General features: G+C 44.0%; 1 protein-coding gene across 6 annotated transcripts in view; it reads left to right on the top strand.

The window, feature by feature from the left end:
• The window catches only part of LOC135526484 (E3 ubiquitin-protein ligase RNF130-like), a 73,685-nt gene that overhangs the window by 37,906 nt on the left and 19,376 nt on the right, over window positions 1-16,403 (top strand). For 4 of the 6 annotated variants that reach the window (XM_064954892.1, XM_064954891.1, XM_064954890.1 and 1 more), the window contains 3 exons: window positions 4,064-4,326; window positions 9,562-9,633; window positions 15,908-15,990. In XM_064954892.1, the coding sequence (XP_064810964.1) occupies window positions 4,064-4,326; window positions 9,562-9,633; window positions 15,908-15,990 (418 nt within the window). The remainder of the gene's footprint in view (window positions 1-4,063; window positions 4,327-9,561; window positions 9,634-15,907; window positions 15,991-16,403) is intronic. The other 2 variants (XM_064954895.1, XM_064954894.1) reach the window with 1 other exon arrangement.

The following is a 16,403-nucleotide window of genomic DNA, read 5'->3' as shown; positions in this document are numbered from 1 at the left end:
CATAAAGGGAATCAACGATCAATGGAAAGTTATTTTTCAGTTCAACATCTATTTAGAATCTGTGTAAGGCTTTCAGTCCTGGACTCATAGCTACGTGTGAGAAGATATACCATTGGTCTGAATCGTCTATATACATTAAGCCAGAAACAGGATACTTGTTATTTGGTCAATGGCCCAATTTTACTGCAAGGAATTCTAATTGGTCAACCACAGGCAAGGGTTGGGGGTTATAAATTACATAGTGTATCTTTGTTCTGTGGAGAGAACTGAGGACAGGAAAGAAGGAACCTCTACCTCTCAGCATAACATATATGATTTGTTATTTTTGAATAAACCTATTTTTCTCCCACTGATTTGTTTTTGGGGTCTGTGTTATTGAAGAATAACATCAACTGCTAACAGCTATAAGATGGTGAATTAAGACTGAGCTGCTGTTCCTCCCGTGGAAGGCCTGCCCACTGAAAGACCTCTCCATCATGGTTGACAACTCCACGTTGACCCCCTCCCAAAGTGTATAGAACCTTGGCGTGACCCTGGTCAACACCTTGACGTTCTTTGCAAAACATCAAAGCAGAGACTCGCTCCTGCCTCGTGTTCAACTGACTCCCTACCTTCAGGCTATGCTCAAACCCTACACAACAACCCAAACACTCAATTCTGCCACCTCTGGTCTCTTGGCCCTCTCACCACGTTAAGGAGGAAAAATGTACTTAATATGACTGTGATATGTGGTTGTCCCCACCTAGCTATCTTAAGATGAATGCACTAACTGTAATTCACTCTGAATAAGAGCATCTGCTAAGTGACTAAAATGGCAGTGTAAATGAATTGACAATGAAAGTGTGAAGGGGACAGTTATGCTATAGTATGAAGATAAGATCATTAAAATAGAAACAAATACAACATGTCCATAACCTATTTATCAGCCTTGCTGATTATCGAGTGGGAGTGTCGGAAAGATTATCCAAATACTGTGAGGAACTATTATCACTTGAATGGATGTTAACAAAAGAGGACTGAGAAGCCCAGCTAAGCACTTGTATTTTGACATTTGCGAGAAGTAGGCCAGATATTTCTGTGTGCTCAGGTGCACGCCCTCCATTAACAGGACAGAGAAATCGGACACATGCTCATTGCTCACATGGTGCACGTAAATTGTGGTTATGAAATAAACCAAAATATGTTTCTCTCAAGGTAAGCAGGTTTTGAACTCTACAAACATTTCCATTCCGAGAATGAGAATGGTATATTACTGTAATTAATACATGCATTAACCTACATTTTAATGTAACAAAATGACAGGGATTAGTGGTAAATTGCCTGTTTTACAAACGGTAGGCTACCACATGTGTAACGATTGTCCTCCTCTTCTGACGAAGAGTAGTAGGAAGGATCGGAAGACCAATGCGCAGCGTGGTAAGTGTCCATTTTAATATATAAAACTGAACACTACAAAAATACAAAATAGCAACGTGAATGAACAAACGAAAATCGAAACAGTCCCGTGTGGTACAAACACAGACACAGGAAACAATCACCCACAACTCAAAAGTGAAACCAGGCTACCTAAGTATGGTTCTCAATCGGGGACAACGATTGACGGCTGCCTCTGATTGAGAACCATACCAGGCCAAACACAGAAATCCCAAATCATAGAAAAAGGAACATAGACAATCCACCCAACTCACGCCCTGACCATACTAAAACAAAGACATAACAACAGAACTAAGGTCAGAACGTGACAACATGGGCATTCATAGAAGTACATTATGGGCCGACATTGTGAAGCCTAGGCTATTATTCTACATTGCGGGGATAGGAGGACAACAAAGAAAATGGGGTCTCGCCTAGTGCACCATATAGGTCAGGACATGGCCTGATCAGCGTTGATTCATCTAGAAATGAAGAAAAGTTTCCGTATCAAATTATACCGTGCCAGGTTGAAGAGGATCGGCACATTGTTCATTTGACACAACATTAGAGCATTGTAGGCCTCAGTGCCAGTACAACCTTGTCGACTGCTGTTGAATAATTCATGAATAGTCAGAACATCCAAACTTTTTAAATAAAATACCTATTTATTTATTTATTTGTTTACTAGCAAACAAAGAAAACGTACATAGTGTAGAATAATGTCCACACATCAAACAATATTTGTACTGAAGTGCCATACCCCCCCCCCCCCTCCCCGCAGATCGCTTATCTACATGACATTAAAGGTAATTAAATGGTTTTGATGGTTATTTTATTTTCATGGTCTTCATCCATAACCGTCAGTTACATGGTTATTACATTTTAGTCACAGCCCTATTGATACCATCTGAAAAACTGTAATTGTGGAGTGAACTATCCCTTTAATTGTGGGGTGAACTATCCCTGTAATTGTGGAGTGAACTATTTTTTTAAGTGCACGCAAACCTCGGGATTTCCAATCCGAATGACCAAAACAAAAACAGCCCCCTTAGCCAATGTGAACATATCCCTTCCTCCCTCTCTCCTCTTCCTCCTCCTCTTTGTCAGGTAGCTCAGTGCAAAGGTGGCACCCATGCTCCCGTGCTCCCCAAAAAAGCCAGGAGCCAGGCGGCTTTTGGTTAAAGGGCACCTTTAAGAGAGGGCTTCCACAGAGGAGAGAGGGAGGGAAAGGTATAGAGATGGAGAGAGGTAGAGATCAATAGCGTAATGACTTAACTGTTGCCTTTCAGCCTGTACGACAGGGAGTCATTATACCCAGCCTTCTGAATTACAAGGAAAAAAAGTATTGGAGGAATTCCCATCTCATAAGAAGCAGCCATGGTTTATTGATAATTCAAAGTCAAACTTTCAAGGGCGTTTGGTGATGTAAAAAGGAGATGATTAAGCTGTCAGGGAATGTCTTGTTACTTCTTTCCTCACAATGTTGTTTTAATGTTGGAGGCGCAACATTTTTTTAGAACAGAGCAGCCGTGGTGCTGGTGGTCTTACTCGCATGAGGATTGAGACAAATGTCCCTGGTGTGTGTGACATCAGTGTGCTGTCGGCCATTCGTCAATAATGGGGCAAGGTAAACTGCCCCGCACTCCTCTGGTGGTCATCACTCTCTCTGCTGCTTCTGAAACATCACTTTATTGGTCTAAACACACACACACACGCAGACACACACCGGCATACACACACAAACACTGATGTACAGTAGACACGCTTACACGCACACAGACACACAAAGTGCACTTTCAGCTGCTATTAGTGGCAAGGCAAGCTGTGGTAAAGAGCCCGGGGGGACAGAGAGGAGTCGTCTCCAGCAGTAACATGACTCCCCCTGGCCTGTAGCAGTCAGCTGTCTGGATTTCCTGGATTTCACTAAAATGAAGATGATGATGATCACATGTGGCTTTACCACTGCTCAGTATAGTTTAAAATAAACTATTAATATTTTTCCACTGTCTAATGCTCTCTGCTAGTCATTGCGATCATTGTCAGTGAATGAATTGCTCTGCATGTATACCACATCCACTTTGTTGCTGTGTATAGACCTGGACCAGGGACATCATTGTTCAGATTTATACACATAGGGTATGTTATTCACATGATGAATATATTCACACATACATTTCTCCAGTCTCCACATGTATTTCCTCAGTCCTTGGGACATTCAATCCTCCGTCACTACACAGTTGTTTTGGCTGAGCAGGTGTTTAGAACCCTGTGTTAATAAATTAGGAATGAGAATATATTGACTGGCTCTGAGTCTTTTCATAGTGGCTCAAGAGATTGGTTCCACTTTGCCAGAGCTGGGAACTGTTCCTAGATCTGTAGATTTTGTTAATGACTTGGCTCTGTGGATCCTATCAATGTGAGTGAAGAGAAATTGTCTATGCAATTATTGTGTTATGCATCTGACGCGTAAAAGCTGGCAGATACATATAGTGGAGGGAACATGAATAAGTGTATGCTAACTGACTGACTACCTCAATGGATTGGAACTGACTGGCCATGGTTTTTCATTGGCTTGATGTGTCACAAAGAAAAGTTCTGGTTGGATTACCACTAAAACCTAGCTACTATTGACTCCCCTCTACTCTCTTAGGTACTGGCGACACGGTGGCAGTGATGATCACAGAGTCTTACGGCAAGGAGATCCTGGGTCTGCTGGAGAGGAACCTGACTGTGCTGGTGAGTGTGGTGGTGGGCCAACACGGCCAGGCCAAGAACATCAACCGTGGCTCCCTGGTCTTCGTCTCCATCTCCTTCATCGTACTCATGATCATCTCCTCTGCCTGGCTCATCTTCTACTTCATCCAGAAGATCCGCTTTACGAACGCACGTGACCGCAGCCAGGTAGGACATAGAGTATGTTTGCTAATGGTTACTTTTTCTATTATTGTCTGGTATTTATTTGGTGTTTATTTACTAAGGGTCCAAAATTGAGATCCACACATGTAGCTCAAAACCCTTTACCACATTTGAATGGCTGTATTGCAGTCAGGTAATAATATCACATTGTTTTAGATTTTTCTTTGGTAGGAGGGCAGAGGTCCTGATATTAACACCCAAGGCTACAAAAATCCATCTCCTTTTTTTTTTTTTTTTTTTTTTAAATGTAAGAAAATATTATTATTTTTTACATTAGAGCGAAGTAGTGGTGACGCATTTTGCCAAGCTTGGAGCTTTTAGTTGAGGCTTATGCTCTCAATGTCACTTTGACACACTGATTTTCAGTTTTCAGATGAATTGGATGACTCATATCAGGTAAAGGAAGTGAAGAGCAGGTCAAGTGCCAGTTGTCCTCTCTTTCATGCCCTCCAGATGTTTGTAGTCTGGCTCATGTTGACCGCCCTGTGCTCCCTCTTGCTCGCTCTCCTGTTGGGTGGGGAAGCCAGCAAGAGGAAGCAGCCATGCAATTTTGATGCTATAAATTGCTTATGAATCCTTAATGGAGGATCGTTGTGGTAAAACGCTGCTTCCCCAGCGTCCGGCATCTTTGAAATACACACTCAACCCTTTGTTGGTCTAGTGCTAAGACGCTACCTTTAGTACCTGAACTGTGACAATCTAAGCCAAGATAGTAGAGGTTAGTGTGGCCCTGTCTCAATTATCTTAAATAGTCTCATTTCCTTTAGCCCCACAGTCCTTTCTGTGGAAAAGGAAAGAATTCCAAACAAGGAGACATTTTAAGATTGTTTGCAAACAGTCCTAATGTAGCATCTGCCAGTGAGGGACTCCTCTCTCTGAAGTCATCTGTCAGAAACAACCCCTCACCATGTTTGTCATTGCATTCTCTGGTCACTATAACACTGTAGTTATCATTCGCTCTCTGAGGAGGCGAGAGGTGACGAACGTTGATAGTGTAACCCAACAAACACACTCAACTGCCCAGTCAACAGCTTCCGCGTGTTTCCAAAGCTAACACCTCTCTTGCGATCGCTCTCCCAAGGTATATTCTTTCACATTATGGCACAGAATAAATCAGTGGGGTCAGTGTTAATGAGTGAAGAGCCACTAATCAGGTGAGTTGTAAAGAAGTTCACTCTAATCTACACATGGATCCCTAGTAGTAGTGAATGGGACTGACCAGACCTACTACCTCTAATCATAGGGGGAGTCTCTCTCTCACACACACACAAGCATGTAGATGTGTAGAAATTATACTAAATAATAATTAACTACAGTCATCAATCTGACTCCATTATTATATGAATAAATGCAACATGCCCTGTCTGTCTCTGGAGGATCTAGCAAGATAGTGCATCATTACATCACCAACTCACGAATGAAACAGGTCTTTCTTGCAATTATTGGTATTTGGTATTTTATTAGGATCCCCGTTTAGCTGTTACGAAAGAGGCGAGATACAAATAGTTAATCCTGGCGACCAATGTTCTAGCATTAGTTTATTGAGTCAAGTAGATCAGGGATGTCAAGGTGGTACCCAAGCATATGATATGTGTAGTGTAACTAACTATCAAAATACCTACTAAATTATGAAAGCATATTCAATCTCCGAATTACTCTGTAAAGCAAGGAATGCATTTACTCAATTCAACTAATAGGATTTATTAGTCACTAAATAATTAACACTTAAACAATTACATGAAATGCATTACTGTCACATGTGCTCCCTCTCTGGCCTCTAGGTCACCAGGCTGCTCATTATGGCGCACACCTGTCACCACCGTTACGCGCACCTGCATGTCATCAGACTCCCCTGGACTCCATCACTTCCCTGATGACCTTCCCTGTATATGTCACTCCCTTTGGTTCCTTCCCCAGGCGTTATTATTTCAGTTTCATGTCTGCATTGTTCGAGTTTTCTTGTTTTGTATTATGTTGCGTTTATTTATTAAAACACTCACTCCCTGAACTTGCTTCCCGACTCTCAGCGCACATCGTTACAATTACAGAATAACACAGAGAATCAAATCAGGTTTATTTGTCACGTGCGCCGAATACAGGCTCTAACCAATAGTGCAAAAAAGGTATTAGGTGAACAATAGGTAGGTAAAGAAATAAATCCACAGTAAAAAGACAGGCTATATACAGTAGCGAGGCTATAAAAGTAGCGAGGCTACATACGGACACCAGTTAGTCAGGCTGATTGAGGTAGTATGTACATGTAGATATGGTTAAAGTGACTCTGCATATATGATGAACAGAGAGTAGCAGTAGCATAAAAGAGGGGTTGGCAGGTGGTGGGTGGCGGGACACAATGCAGATAGCCCGGTTAGCCAATGTGCGGGAGCACTTGTTGTTCGGCCCAATTGAGGTAGATCACAGTTCCAAATTGAGAAAATGACCATCACCTAAATAATATTTAACGTGGTTACACATGTTGTCAGTTCAGAATAATGTCCTAAAGAAAAAATTGTGTGATACACACAGGAGCTTGCTAACAAGTTCTCAAAGTATGAGCAAATTCACTGCTCTTTTAAACTAAGTCAAGCAGGAAAGCACCACCAACCTGAGTAAAAATGTCTGTGCACTTTGTTCGTGAAAACAAAAGGCAGGAACAACAAATCCAGATTTTACACTAATCAACTCAATGGGAATGATGACCAGACAACAGGAATGTGCCTGATCATTCAACCCAACATTCAATTTCAATCCAGTCATTTCAAAATACATCAACCAGAAAACATACAATGCAGTAAGACCCCACTGGGCACAGGCGTCAATTATATGAACGCAACATGAAACTATTTCAAAGATTTTACTGAGTTACAGTTCATATAAGGACATCAGTCAATTGAAATAAATTCATTAAGCCCTAATCTATGGATTTCACCTGACTGGGAATACAAATCTGCATCTGTTGGTCACCTTAGAAAAAATATATATAAAAAAAAGCTTGGCTAGTATCTGAAAACATATCAGTATCTGGAGTGACCACATTTTGTCTCATGCAGCACGACATATCTCCTTCGCATCATATTTAATCAGGCTGTTGATTGTGGCCTGTGGAATGTTGTCCCACTCCTCTTCCATGGCTGTATGAAGTTGCTGGATATTGGCGGGAACTGGAACACACCGTCGTAAATTTGCTCAATGTGTGGCGTGTGGTGAGTATGCAGGCCATGGAAGAACTGGGACATTTTCAGCTTCCAGGAACAGTGCGAAAAGGGACCGTGCATTATCATGCTGAAACATGAGGTGATGGTGGAGTATGAATGGCATGACAATGGACCTCAGGATCTCTTCACGGTGTCTCTGTGCATTCAAATTGCATTCCCCAAAATGCAGTTGTGTTCGTTGTCCGTAACTTATGCCTGCCCTTACCATAACCCCACTGCCACATGGGGCACTCTGTTCACAACGTCTGCTATCTGCATGGTACAGTTGAAACTGGGATTCATCTGTGAAGAGTACACTTCTCCAGCGTGCCAGTGCCCATTTGAAGGTGAGCATTTTCCCACTGAAGGCGGTTACAGTGCTGAACTGCAGTCCAGTCAAGACCCCGGTGAGGACGACCAGCACGCAGATGAGCTTCTCCGAGACGTTTTCTGACAGTTTGTGCAGAAATTCTTCGGATGTGGACAGTTTCATCATTTGTCCTGGTGTTAGAATGGCCAAGTCAAAGTCCAGACCTGAATCCAATCGAGAATCTGTGGAAAGAACTGAAAACTGCTGTTCACAAATGCTCTCCATCCAACCTCACTGAGCTCGAGCTGTTTTGCAAGGAGGAATGGGAAAAAATTTCAGTCTCTCGATGTGCAAAACTGATAGAGACATACCCCAAGCGACTTACAGCTGTAATCGCAGCAAAAGGTGGCACTACAAAGTATTAACTTAAGGGGGCTGAATAATTTTGCATGCCCAATTTTTCAGTTTTTGATTTGTTAAAAAAGTTTGAAATATCCAATAAATGTCATTCCACTTCATGATTGTGTCCCACTTGTTGTTGATTCTTCACAAAAAAATACAGTTTTATATCTTTATGTTTGAAGCCTGAAATGTGGCAAAAGGTCGCAAAGTTCAAGGGGGCCGAATACTTTCGCAAGGCACTGTACAGTTAGACCCTGCTCTCTCCACACTGTGACTACATAGCTACAGTTAGACCCTGTTCTCTCTCCACACTGTGATTACATAGCTACAGTTAGACCCTGCTCTCTCCACACTGTGATTACATAGCTACAGTTAGACCCTGCTCTCTCCACACTGTGATTACATAGCTACAGTTAGACCCTGCTCTCTCCACACTGTGATTACATAGCTACAGTTAGACCCTGCTCTTTCCACACTGTGACTACATAGCTACAGTTAGACCCTGTGCTCTTTCTACACTGTGACTACATAGCTACAGTTAGACCCTGCTCTCTCCACACTGTGACTACATAGCTACAGTTAGACACTGCTCTCTCCACACTGTGACTATATAGCTACAGTTAGACCTATGGCGTAATAGAACAATAACAAGATGTACTGTATAAGGAGATGGTGGCATAAGCAACGGACTGTATAACATAGCGACAACTAGCAACATTAACCAATAGTAAATGCACAAGTTTCAATAACATCCCTCACTGTCCATGCCCTCCATCTCTCTTGTCCACTTGGAGAGAGAATGAAGAGGCTCTGACCTGAGCAGGCAGAAGGACTGTCACGTGTCCTGCCCCCTAGCAACATCCCTAGCAACCTACTGGTGGAAGGTAGCAGAGGACACTGGGAGTTTGGGGAGACCGTATATGATCCCATATTTTCTCTGACACCATCTGGGGATGGTTTCAGTGAGCTACATGACATTCTAAAACTCACAGACCGGGGAATTCAAATATAATATAATTATTTGAGTACAACTCGCCCTAACAATCATGTCTTTGACTGGACAGGAAGTCAATGTTTCTGCACTGTTTTGCACAAATTCCCCAATAGTTTGAAATGTTTAAAGCAAAAAAGGATGTTGAATTACTGCTACACTATGGAGTTTGGGGAAATTAGTTTGAGAGGAGTCTTTTTTGACGCCCAGTTTTATATTGCATTCCTATTGTTAATTCAACCCTCAGGCTACATTTACTCTCCAGATTCACCTTAATATTATCTCCCTCCCTCCCCCTGCTCTCCCTCCCTTCATCCCTTCTCTCTCTCTGCCAGCGTCGACTTGGAGATGCAGCTAAGAAAGCCATAGGGAAGCTGACAACCAGGACAGTGAAGAAAGGGGACAAGGTAATCCTACCTGCACTATTTCTTGTCCATGTCACCCCCTGTCTACAAACTTAGTAACTTTCTCAACCATGTATTGCCATTTGTCCATGCTGTCTAGAGATATGGGATTGAGCCTTTCCAGAATTTGAGAATATCCAGTCTAGTTGATCTTGGTCCATAATCCAGCCTTGTCTAACGAATGTTAGGAAGAGATGATAAATACGTTTCTGCCTGTACAAACCAAGACATTCCTCCCAATACCCATTCACGCTGTCCTTTCTTGGCTCTTCTCTTCCGGACCAATGGTTGGTGGAAGGTTCACCATTAGTAATATGGCTTCTGCCATGTTTCTCTCGCTAATCAAGTCCTTCCAGGAATAGTTGCCCTGAAGGATCTGACACAAGGACGTTTATTATCGTATTAGGCTTTCTTCTTTATTTATACCTCGAAAAGAGCTCCGAATGAGGTTGTCAAAGGTGATGGATGAGTGTATGGATGGATGGATGGAAGTGTCTGCTTAAACGCTGTCTTTTTAGGTGATTGGAGATGAGCTGGCTGCAGCCATACGTGTCAAAGGAGAGGATTGATTTATTGATCGAGGGATCTTGCACTCTTGTGAATGTTAAATACAAACTGCTTGGGTTCATTATTCAAATATTCCAGAGTATATGGTTGGTAGTCAACGTGTGTAACCAGAACACCTAAACGAAGACGAACAATTCAAATCCTTTCTAAATCCTCCTATAGTAACACCAGATGTATTTCTTACATTGATACATGCCATAAATGGTAGAATTCCATCTGACTGAAAAAGTGAAATAGTGATGTGTAACGGAGGTTCTTAGAATGTCTCCAGTGAAGACGAGTGTCAGGGCTGATGGGGCTTGGAGGAGGGGAGAGCGGGTTGGTACTCTCCGTCCGTCCGGCCCCTCCTCTCCTCTGAGGCCTCGCCAAGGTCAGACAGGTCTCTGTTCATGAATAAACCATGGGCCTTGGAGTGTGCCGCAGAAATTGAAACCTCCCATCTGGAGGAAGTCCGCCGAGAGTGATTGACCTCACTGAGCCGGATGTTGAGCTTGGATATTGGGGAGCAGAAGGGTAGGGGGGAGAAGGTAGGCACTAAGGGGCCAAGGCTTTTGGTAGATAATACAGCCTGTTACAGTGATGACGGATATGACAACAGGCTACAGTGTCACTGGTCACAAATAACCAACCAGCTTCAGGCCACAACGTCCCTCTGGACAGTAAATGATGTTAACCTTGCACATGCTTGATGTCTTTGGACGTAAGAGCCCTTATGACTGAGTGGAAGGAGGGTTTGGAAGAAACAGCGACAACCGTGTGATAGCTCTTCCCCTGCTGTAACACAATGTCGAGCTCTTGCCATAACCATCGACAGCCGACAAGGACTGCTTGCGTAACAAGCTGCAGTCAAGAGCTAATTACATTATACCTGATACTGCCGGGATACAATACGAAGCATTCTAAGCCAGTATGTTTGGCTGCCCTTCCCTTATCTATACAACCTTTTATATGGTTATTACAACGAACGCATAAATTCACTATTTGTGGACCCACGTGGGAACCAAAGCTGTAACTCTGGAGTTATGAGCAACATGCTCCAACCAATTGAGCCATCACTTCTACTGTGTATCAGAAATTCATGTAGCAGCATTCACTGCATCTCTAACATGTTGCGGTTGCTATGGACTGTTATGCTATGAAGGTCATTAGTTTAATTAAACATTATTGCTCAGCTGGAGGGCCATTTCCTTCATAGACCAACAATATCACCATTGTCCAGCTCAATCAAAATGGAAGCGCTGTTGTTCAATTGATTGAAATACCAGTGCCAACATTAAAAGGTCAGCGCTGTCACCTATTTTACCAGTCCCTAGAACATGGGCCAGGCCTCTGTCAACTCCATCTCAGTCAACACTGATGCTGGTCAACTCCGGAACCACTTCACCACATTCAATAGTGAACTGGTCAGCTCTGTAACCCATGTGTCACAGTCCATATAGGACACATTCAGGCTGCGTCAGGAACTATTCCATCACGTCCGTAGCCAACTGATAACACATCAGTTCTGTCTCATAGTCCAAAGTGACTTGTGGTGGTGAGAGACACTTCTCTGCCCTTCTACAACCCCAGTCATCCGCTGGCCCTACAAAGCTCAGATTCTGCCATCATGAAAATCTGCCATTAGTGACACAGATCTGCTTTATTATAGCAGAAGCCTATTTCACACACGGCCTGGTCTGTGCTGTGTGCCTTGGCCTCATTCTGTGCCAGCAGCCTCTGTAGAGGACAACATTCATATTTAATCAGGCAGCCATTTACAGCAGCTTGCTTCGCTCACAGTGACAGGAGGTCAGGGTTGGGGGAAAATGGAGCAGACTCCCCAGGGTCTTAACTGGTCTACTGCCCCTCCCCCATTAGGTCAGATGGGCCTCAGTACTATATTTTTGTCCTCTGCATCTCTGCATGGCGACCTGGTACGGATAACTATCTGTTCTATACAACCTGTCAGACTTGAGCAGAGCTCCCATACGCAAAACTCCCATACGCAAAACTCCCATACGCAGGAGTACTTGTCACTGCTCTTCCAATTTTGCATAGCCCTTTCTAAATGGTTTAGTTATTTGGAACAAAGTTAGAGAGAACTGGATCTTAAGCACTTACAAATTTCTAACATATTGTGTGATATACACTGCTCAAAAAAATAAAGGGAACACTTAAACAACACAATGTAACTCCAAGTCAATCACACTTCTGTGAAATCAAAATGTCCACTTAGGAAGCAACACTGATTGACAATAAATTTCACATGCTGTTGTGCAAATGGAATAGACAACAGGTGGAAATTATAGGCAAATAGCAAGACACCCCCAATAAATGAGTGGTTCTGCAGGTGGGGACCACAGACCACTTCTCAGTTCCTATGCTTCCTGGCTGATGTTTTGGTCACTTGAATGCTGGCGGTGCTTTCACTCTAGTAGTAGCATGAGACGGAGTCTACAACCCACACAAGTGGCTCAGGTAGTACAGCTCATCCAGGATGGTACATCAATGCGAGCTGTGGCAAGAATGTTTGCTGTGTCTGTCAGTGTAGTGTCCAGAGCATGGAGGCGCTACCAGGAGACAGGCCAGTACATCAGGAGACGTGGAGGAGGCCGTAGGAGGGCAACAACCCAGCAGCAGGACCGCTACCTCTGCCTTTGTGCAAGGAGGAGCAGGAGGAGCACTGCCAGAGCCCTGCAAAATGACCTCCAGCTGGCCACAAATGTGCATGTGTCTGCTCAAACGGTCAGCAACAGACTCCATGAGGGTGGTATGAGGGCCCAACGTCCACACTTACACTTACAGCCCAACACCGTGCAGGACGTTTGGCATTTGCCAGAGAACACCAAGATTGGCAAATTTGCCACTGGCGCCCTATGCTCTTCACAGATGAAAGCAGGTTCACACTGAGCACGTGACAGACGTGACAGTCTGGAGACGCCGTGGAGAACGTTCTGCTGCCTGCAACATCCTCCAGCAAGACCGGTTTAGTGGTGGGTCAGTCATTGTGCGAGGTGACATTTCTTTGGAAAAACGCACAGCCCTCCATGTGCTCGCCAGAGGTAGCCTGACTGTCATTAGGTACCTAGATGAGATCCTCAGACCCCTTGTGAGACCATATGCTGGTGCGGTTGGCCCTGGGTTCCTCCTAATGGAAGACAATGCTAGACCTCATGTGGCTGGAGTGTGTCTGCAGTTCCTGCAAGAGGAAGGCATTGATGCTATGGACTGGCCCGCCTGTTCTCCAGACCTGAATCCAATTGAGCACATCTGGGACACCATGTCTCGCTCCATCTACCAACGCCACGTTGCACCACAGACTGTCCAGGAGTTGGCGGATGCTTTAGTCCAGGTCTGGGAGGAGATCCCTCAGGAGACCATCCGCCACCTCATCAGGAGCATGCCCAGGCGTTGTAGGGAGGTCATACAGGCACGTGGAGGCCACACACACTACTGAGCCTCATTTTGACTTGTTTTAAGGACATTACATCAAAGTTGGATCAGCCTGTAGTGTGGTTTTCCACTTTAATTATGAGTGTGACTCCAAATCCAGACCTCCATGGGTTGATAAATTTGATTTCCATTGATAATTTGTGTGATTTTGTTGTCAGCACATTCAACTATGGAAAGAAAAAAGTATTTAATAAGAATATTTCATTCATTCAGATCTAGGATGTGTTATTTTAATGTTCCTTTTATTTTTTTGAGCAGTGTATATATTTATATGTCTCAACAGTGAAGAGGCGACTCCGGGATGCTGGCCTTCTAGGCAGAGTTGCAAAGAAAAATATATATTTCAGACTGGCCAATAAAAATAAAATATTAAGATGGGCAAAAGAACACAGACACTGGACAGAGGAACTCTGACTAGAAGGCCAGCATCCCGGCGTCACCTCGTCACTGTTGACGTTGAGACTGGTGTTTTGCGCGTACTATTTAATGAAGCTGTCAGTTGAGAACTTGTGAGGCGTCTGTTTCTCGAACTTTCTCCTCTCTCTATTCTGGTTAGAGCCAGTTTGCCCTGTTCTGTGTAGGGAGTAGTACACAGCGTTGTACAAAATCGTCAGTTTCTTGGCAGTTTCTCGCATGGAATAGTCTTCATTTCTCAGAACAAGAATAGACTGATGAGTTTCAGAAGAAAGGTCTTTGTATCTGGCCATTTTGTAATCAACCCCACAAATGCTGATGCTCCAGATACTCAAGTAGTCTAAAGAAGGCCAGTTTTATTGCTTCTTTAATCAGAACAACAGTTCTCAGCTGTGCTAACATAATTAAAAAAGGGTTTTCTAATGATCAATTAGCCTTTTAAAATTATAAACTTGGATTAGCTAACACAACGTGCCATTGGAACACAGGACTGATGGTTGCTGATAATGGGCCTCTGTACGCCTATGTAGATTTTTCATTAAAAATCAGCTGTTTCCAGCTACAATAGTCATTTACAACATTAACAATGTCTACACTGTATTTCTGATAAATGTTACGTTATTTTAATGGACAAAAAATGTGCTGTTCTTTCAAAAACAAAGACATTTCTATGTGACCCCAAACTTTTGAAAAGTTGTGTATGTGTATGTATGTGTGTGTGTGTGTGTGTGTGTGTGTGTGTGTGTGTGTGTGTGTGTGTGTGTGTGTGTGTGTGTGTGTGTGTGTGTGTGTGTGTGTGTGTGTGTGTGTGTGTGTGTGTGTGTGTGTGTGTACAGTAAGCGCATACATGTCGGACTAGGCTAGTGTTCCCAGGTATGACTAGAGATGACAGGTCTGTGTTGTCTCAGCTCTTCCTGGCATATCGATCGGTCCCTCCCTGTTCGCTCGGCACCGCGTGCTAATTCAGTCCACGGCCAGGCGGGGCTGGGCTCCAGTCTGTCCTTGTGCACCTCTATGGCAGCTTCTCTACTGTCAGCAGAGATGGTTAGCCACCCTCCATAAATAACACAGCATTGATTACATCTCTCTGTCTCTCTCTCTCACATATTTATCAAACTGTTCTCTTTCTTTCTCTCTATCACACTTTTCTGCCATCTTTCTTTCAATCTATCACCCCCTCTTTCCTTCTTTCTTTCCTTGGCTCTCTGCACCTCTCTTGTCATGCTTTGTTTCATTGCCCTCTATCGCTGTCTTTCACTCCCTCTCCCTTTACCTCTTTGCAAGTTTCACACCTCTTCTTCTCTCCTCTCTTCCCACCATCCCCTCTCTCTCTTCCTCAAATGGCACGCTTAAGCGTGACACCTTGTGATGGACATGCCAGGGCAGTCAGTCAGTCACAGACGTGCCACCACCTGCCATGGCCGTTGTCACGGTGATGGGTGTGGTTGACACGGCAACGTGGCCATCAGTTCCATCCCTGACATGCTGATTCAACAAGAGTACTCTACTTAATTGTACTCTGTATACTGAACATGTTTCCCAACCATTACGTTCCTTTACAGAGCCAGCCAACCTGCCTACAATAATATAAGACTTTCAGTCACAGCCCTCCTGGATGTCTAAAGTGTATTGATGTCTCTCCAAACAAACATTCAAGAGGAAACACTGGCCGTGCTTGGCACTGCACCTCGGCCTGTTGAACAAACCAGCTATTTATCATCTGGTTGATAGTGAATATGAATGGTCAAAAGCAAAGTGTCTGATTGATTGATTGTCACTGTTCTTCCTCAGTAATAGATGGCTTTCTGTTCGTTGAAGCTGTCTGACATTGACTGGCCTGTTCTGTTTGTCTTCTGTGCTGCAGGAAACAGACCCAGACTTCAACCACTGCGCCGTGTGCATCGAGGGATACCAGCTCAACGACGTGGTCCGCATCCTGCCCTGCAAGTGAGTGTGTGTGTGTGTGTGTGTTTGGTGGGTTGACTGTGTGTGTACCTATATACATCCTAAGCTAGGAGTGTGGGACAGCCTGACACAGCCCATGTGGCTCTTACACGCAACAAACTCTCGCTCGGATTCGGAATACAACATGTCCGCCATCCACTCATTCTCAATGTCACACCATCCACTTACATCCCCTCCCTCCTCCTCTCCTTCCCTCCTTCCTCCTCCGATGTGCGTTTCTACCCCTCCCTGAAGTTTCTCCTCCTGTCTGAGGCAATCTCCACACCCATCCATCACCCCCCCCCCCCCATCAGATCCGTCTCACACCTTTCCTGCTGATCTGCTCAGTGGGACGACTGCACTGACGCACATCAGACTAGACCAGAGACACACCTCCCCACAGTTCAGCCATAGTT

The sequence above is a fragment of the Oncorhynchus masou genome, chromosome 32 (assembly GCF_036934945.1).
Source record: "Oncorhynchus masou masou isolate Uvic2021 chromosome 32, UVic_Omas_1.1, whole genome shotgun sequence".
NCBI classification, from domain to species: Eukaryota; Metazoa; Chordata; class Actinopteri; order Salmoniformes; family Salmonidae; genus Oncorhynchus; species Oncorhynchus masou.
This window is presented reverse-complemented; position numbering and strand designations above follow the sequence as displayed.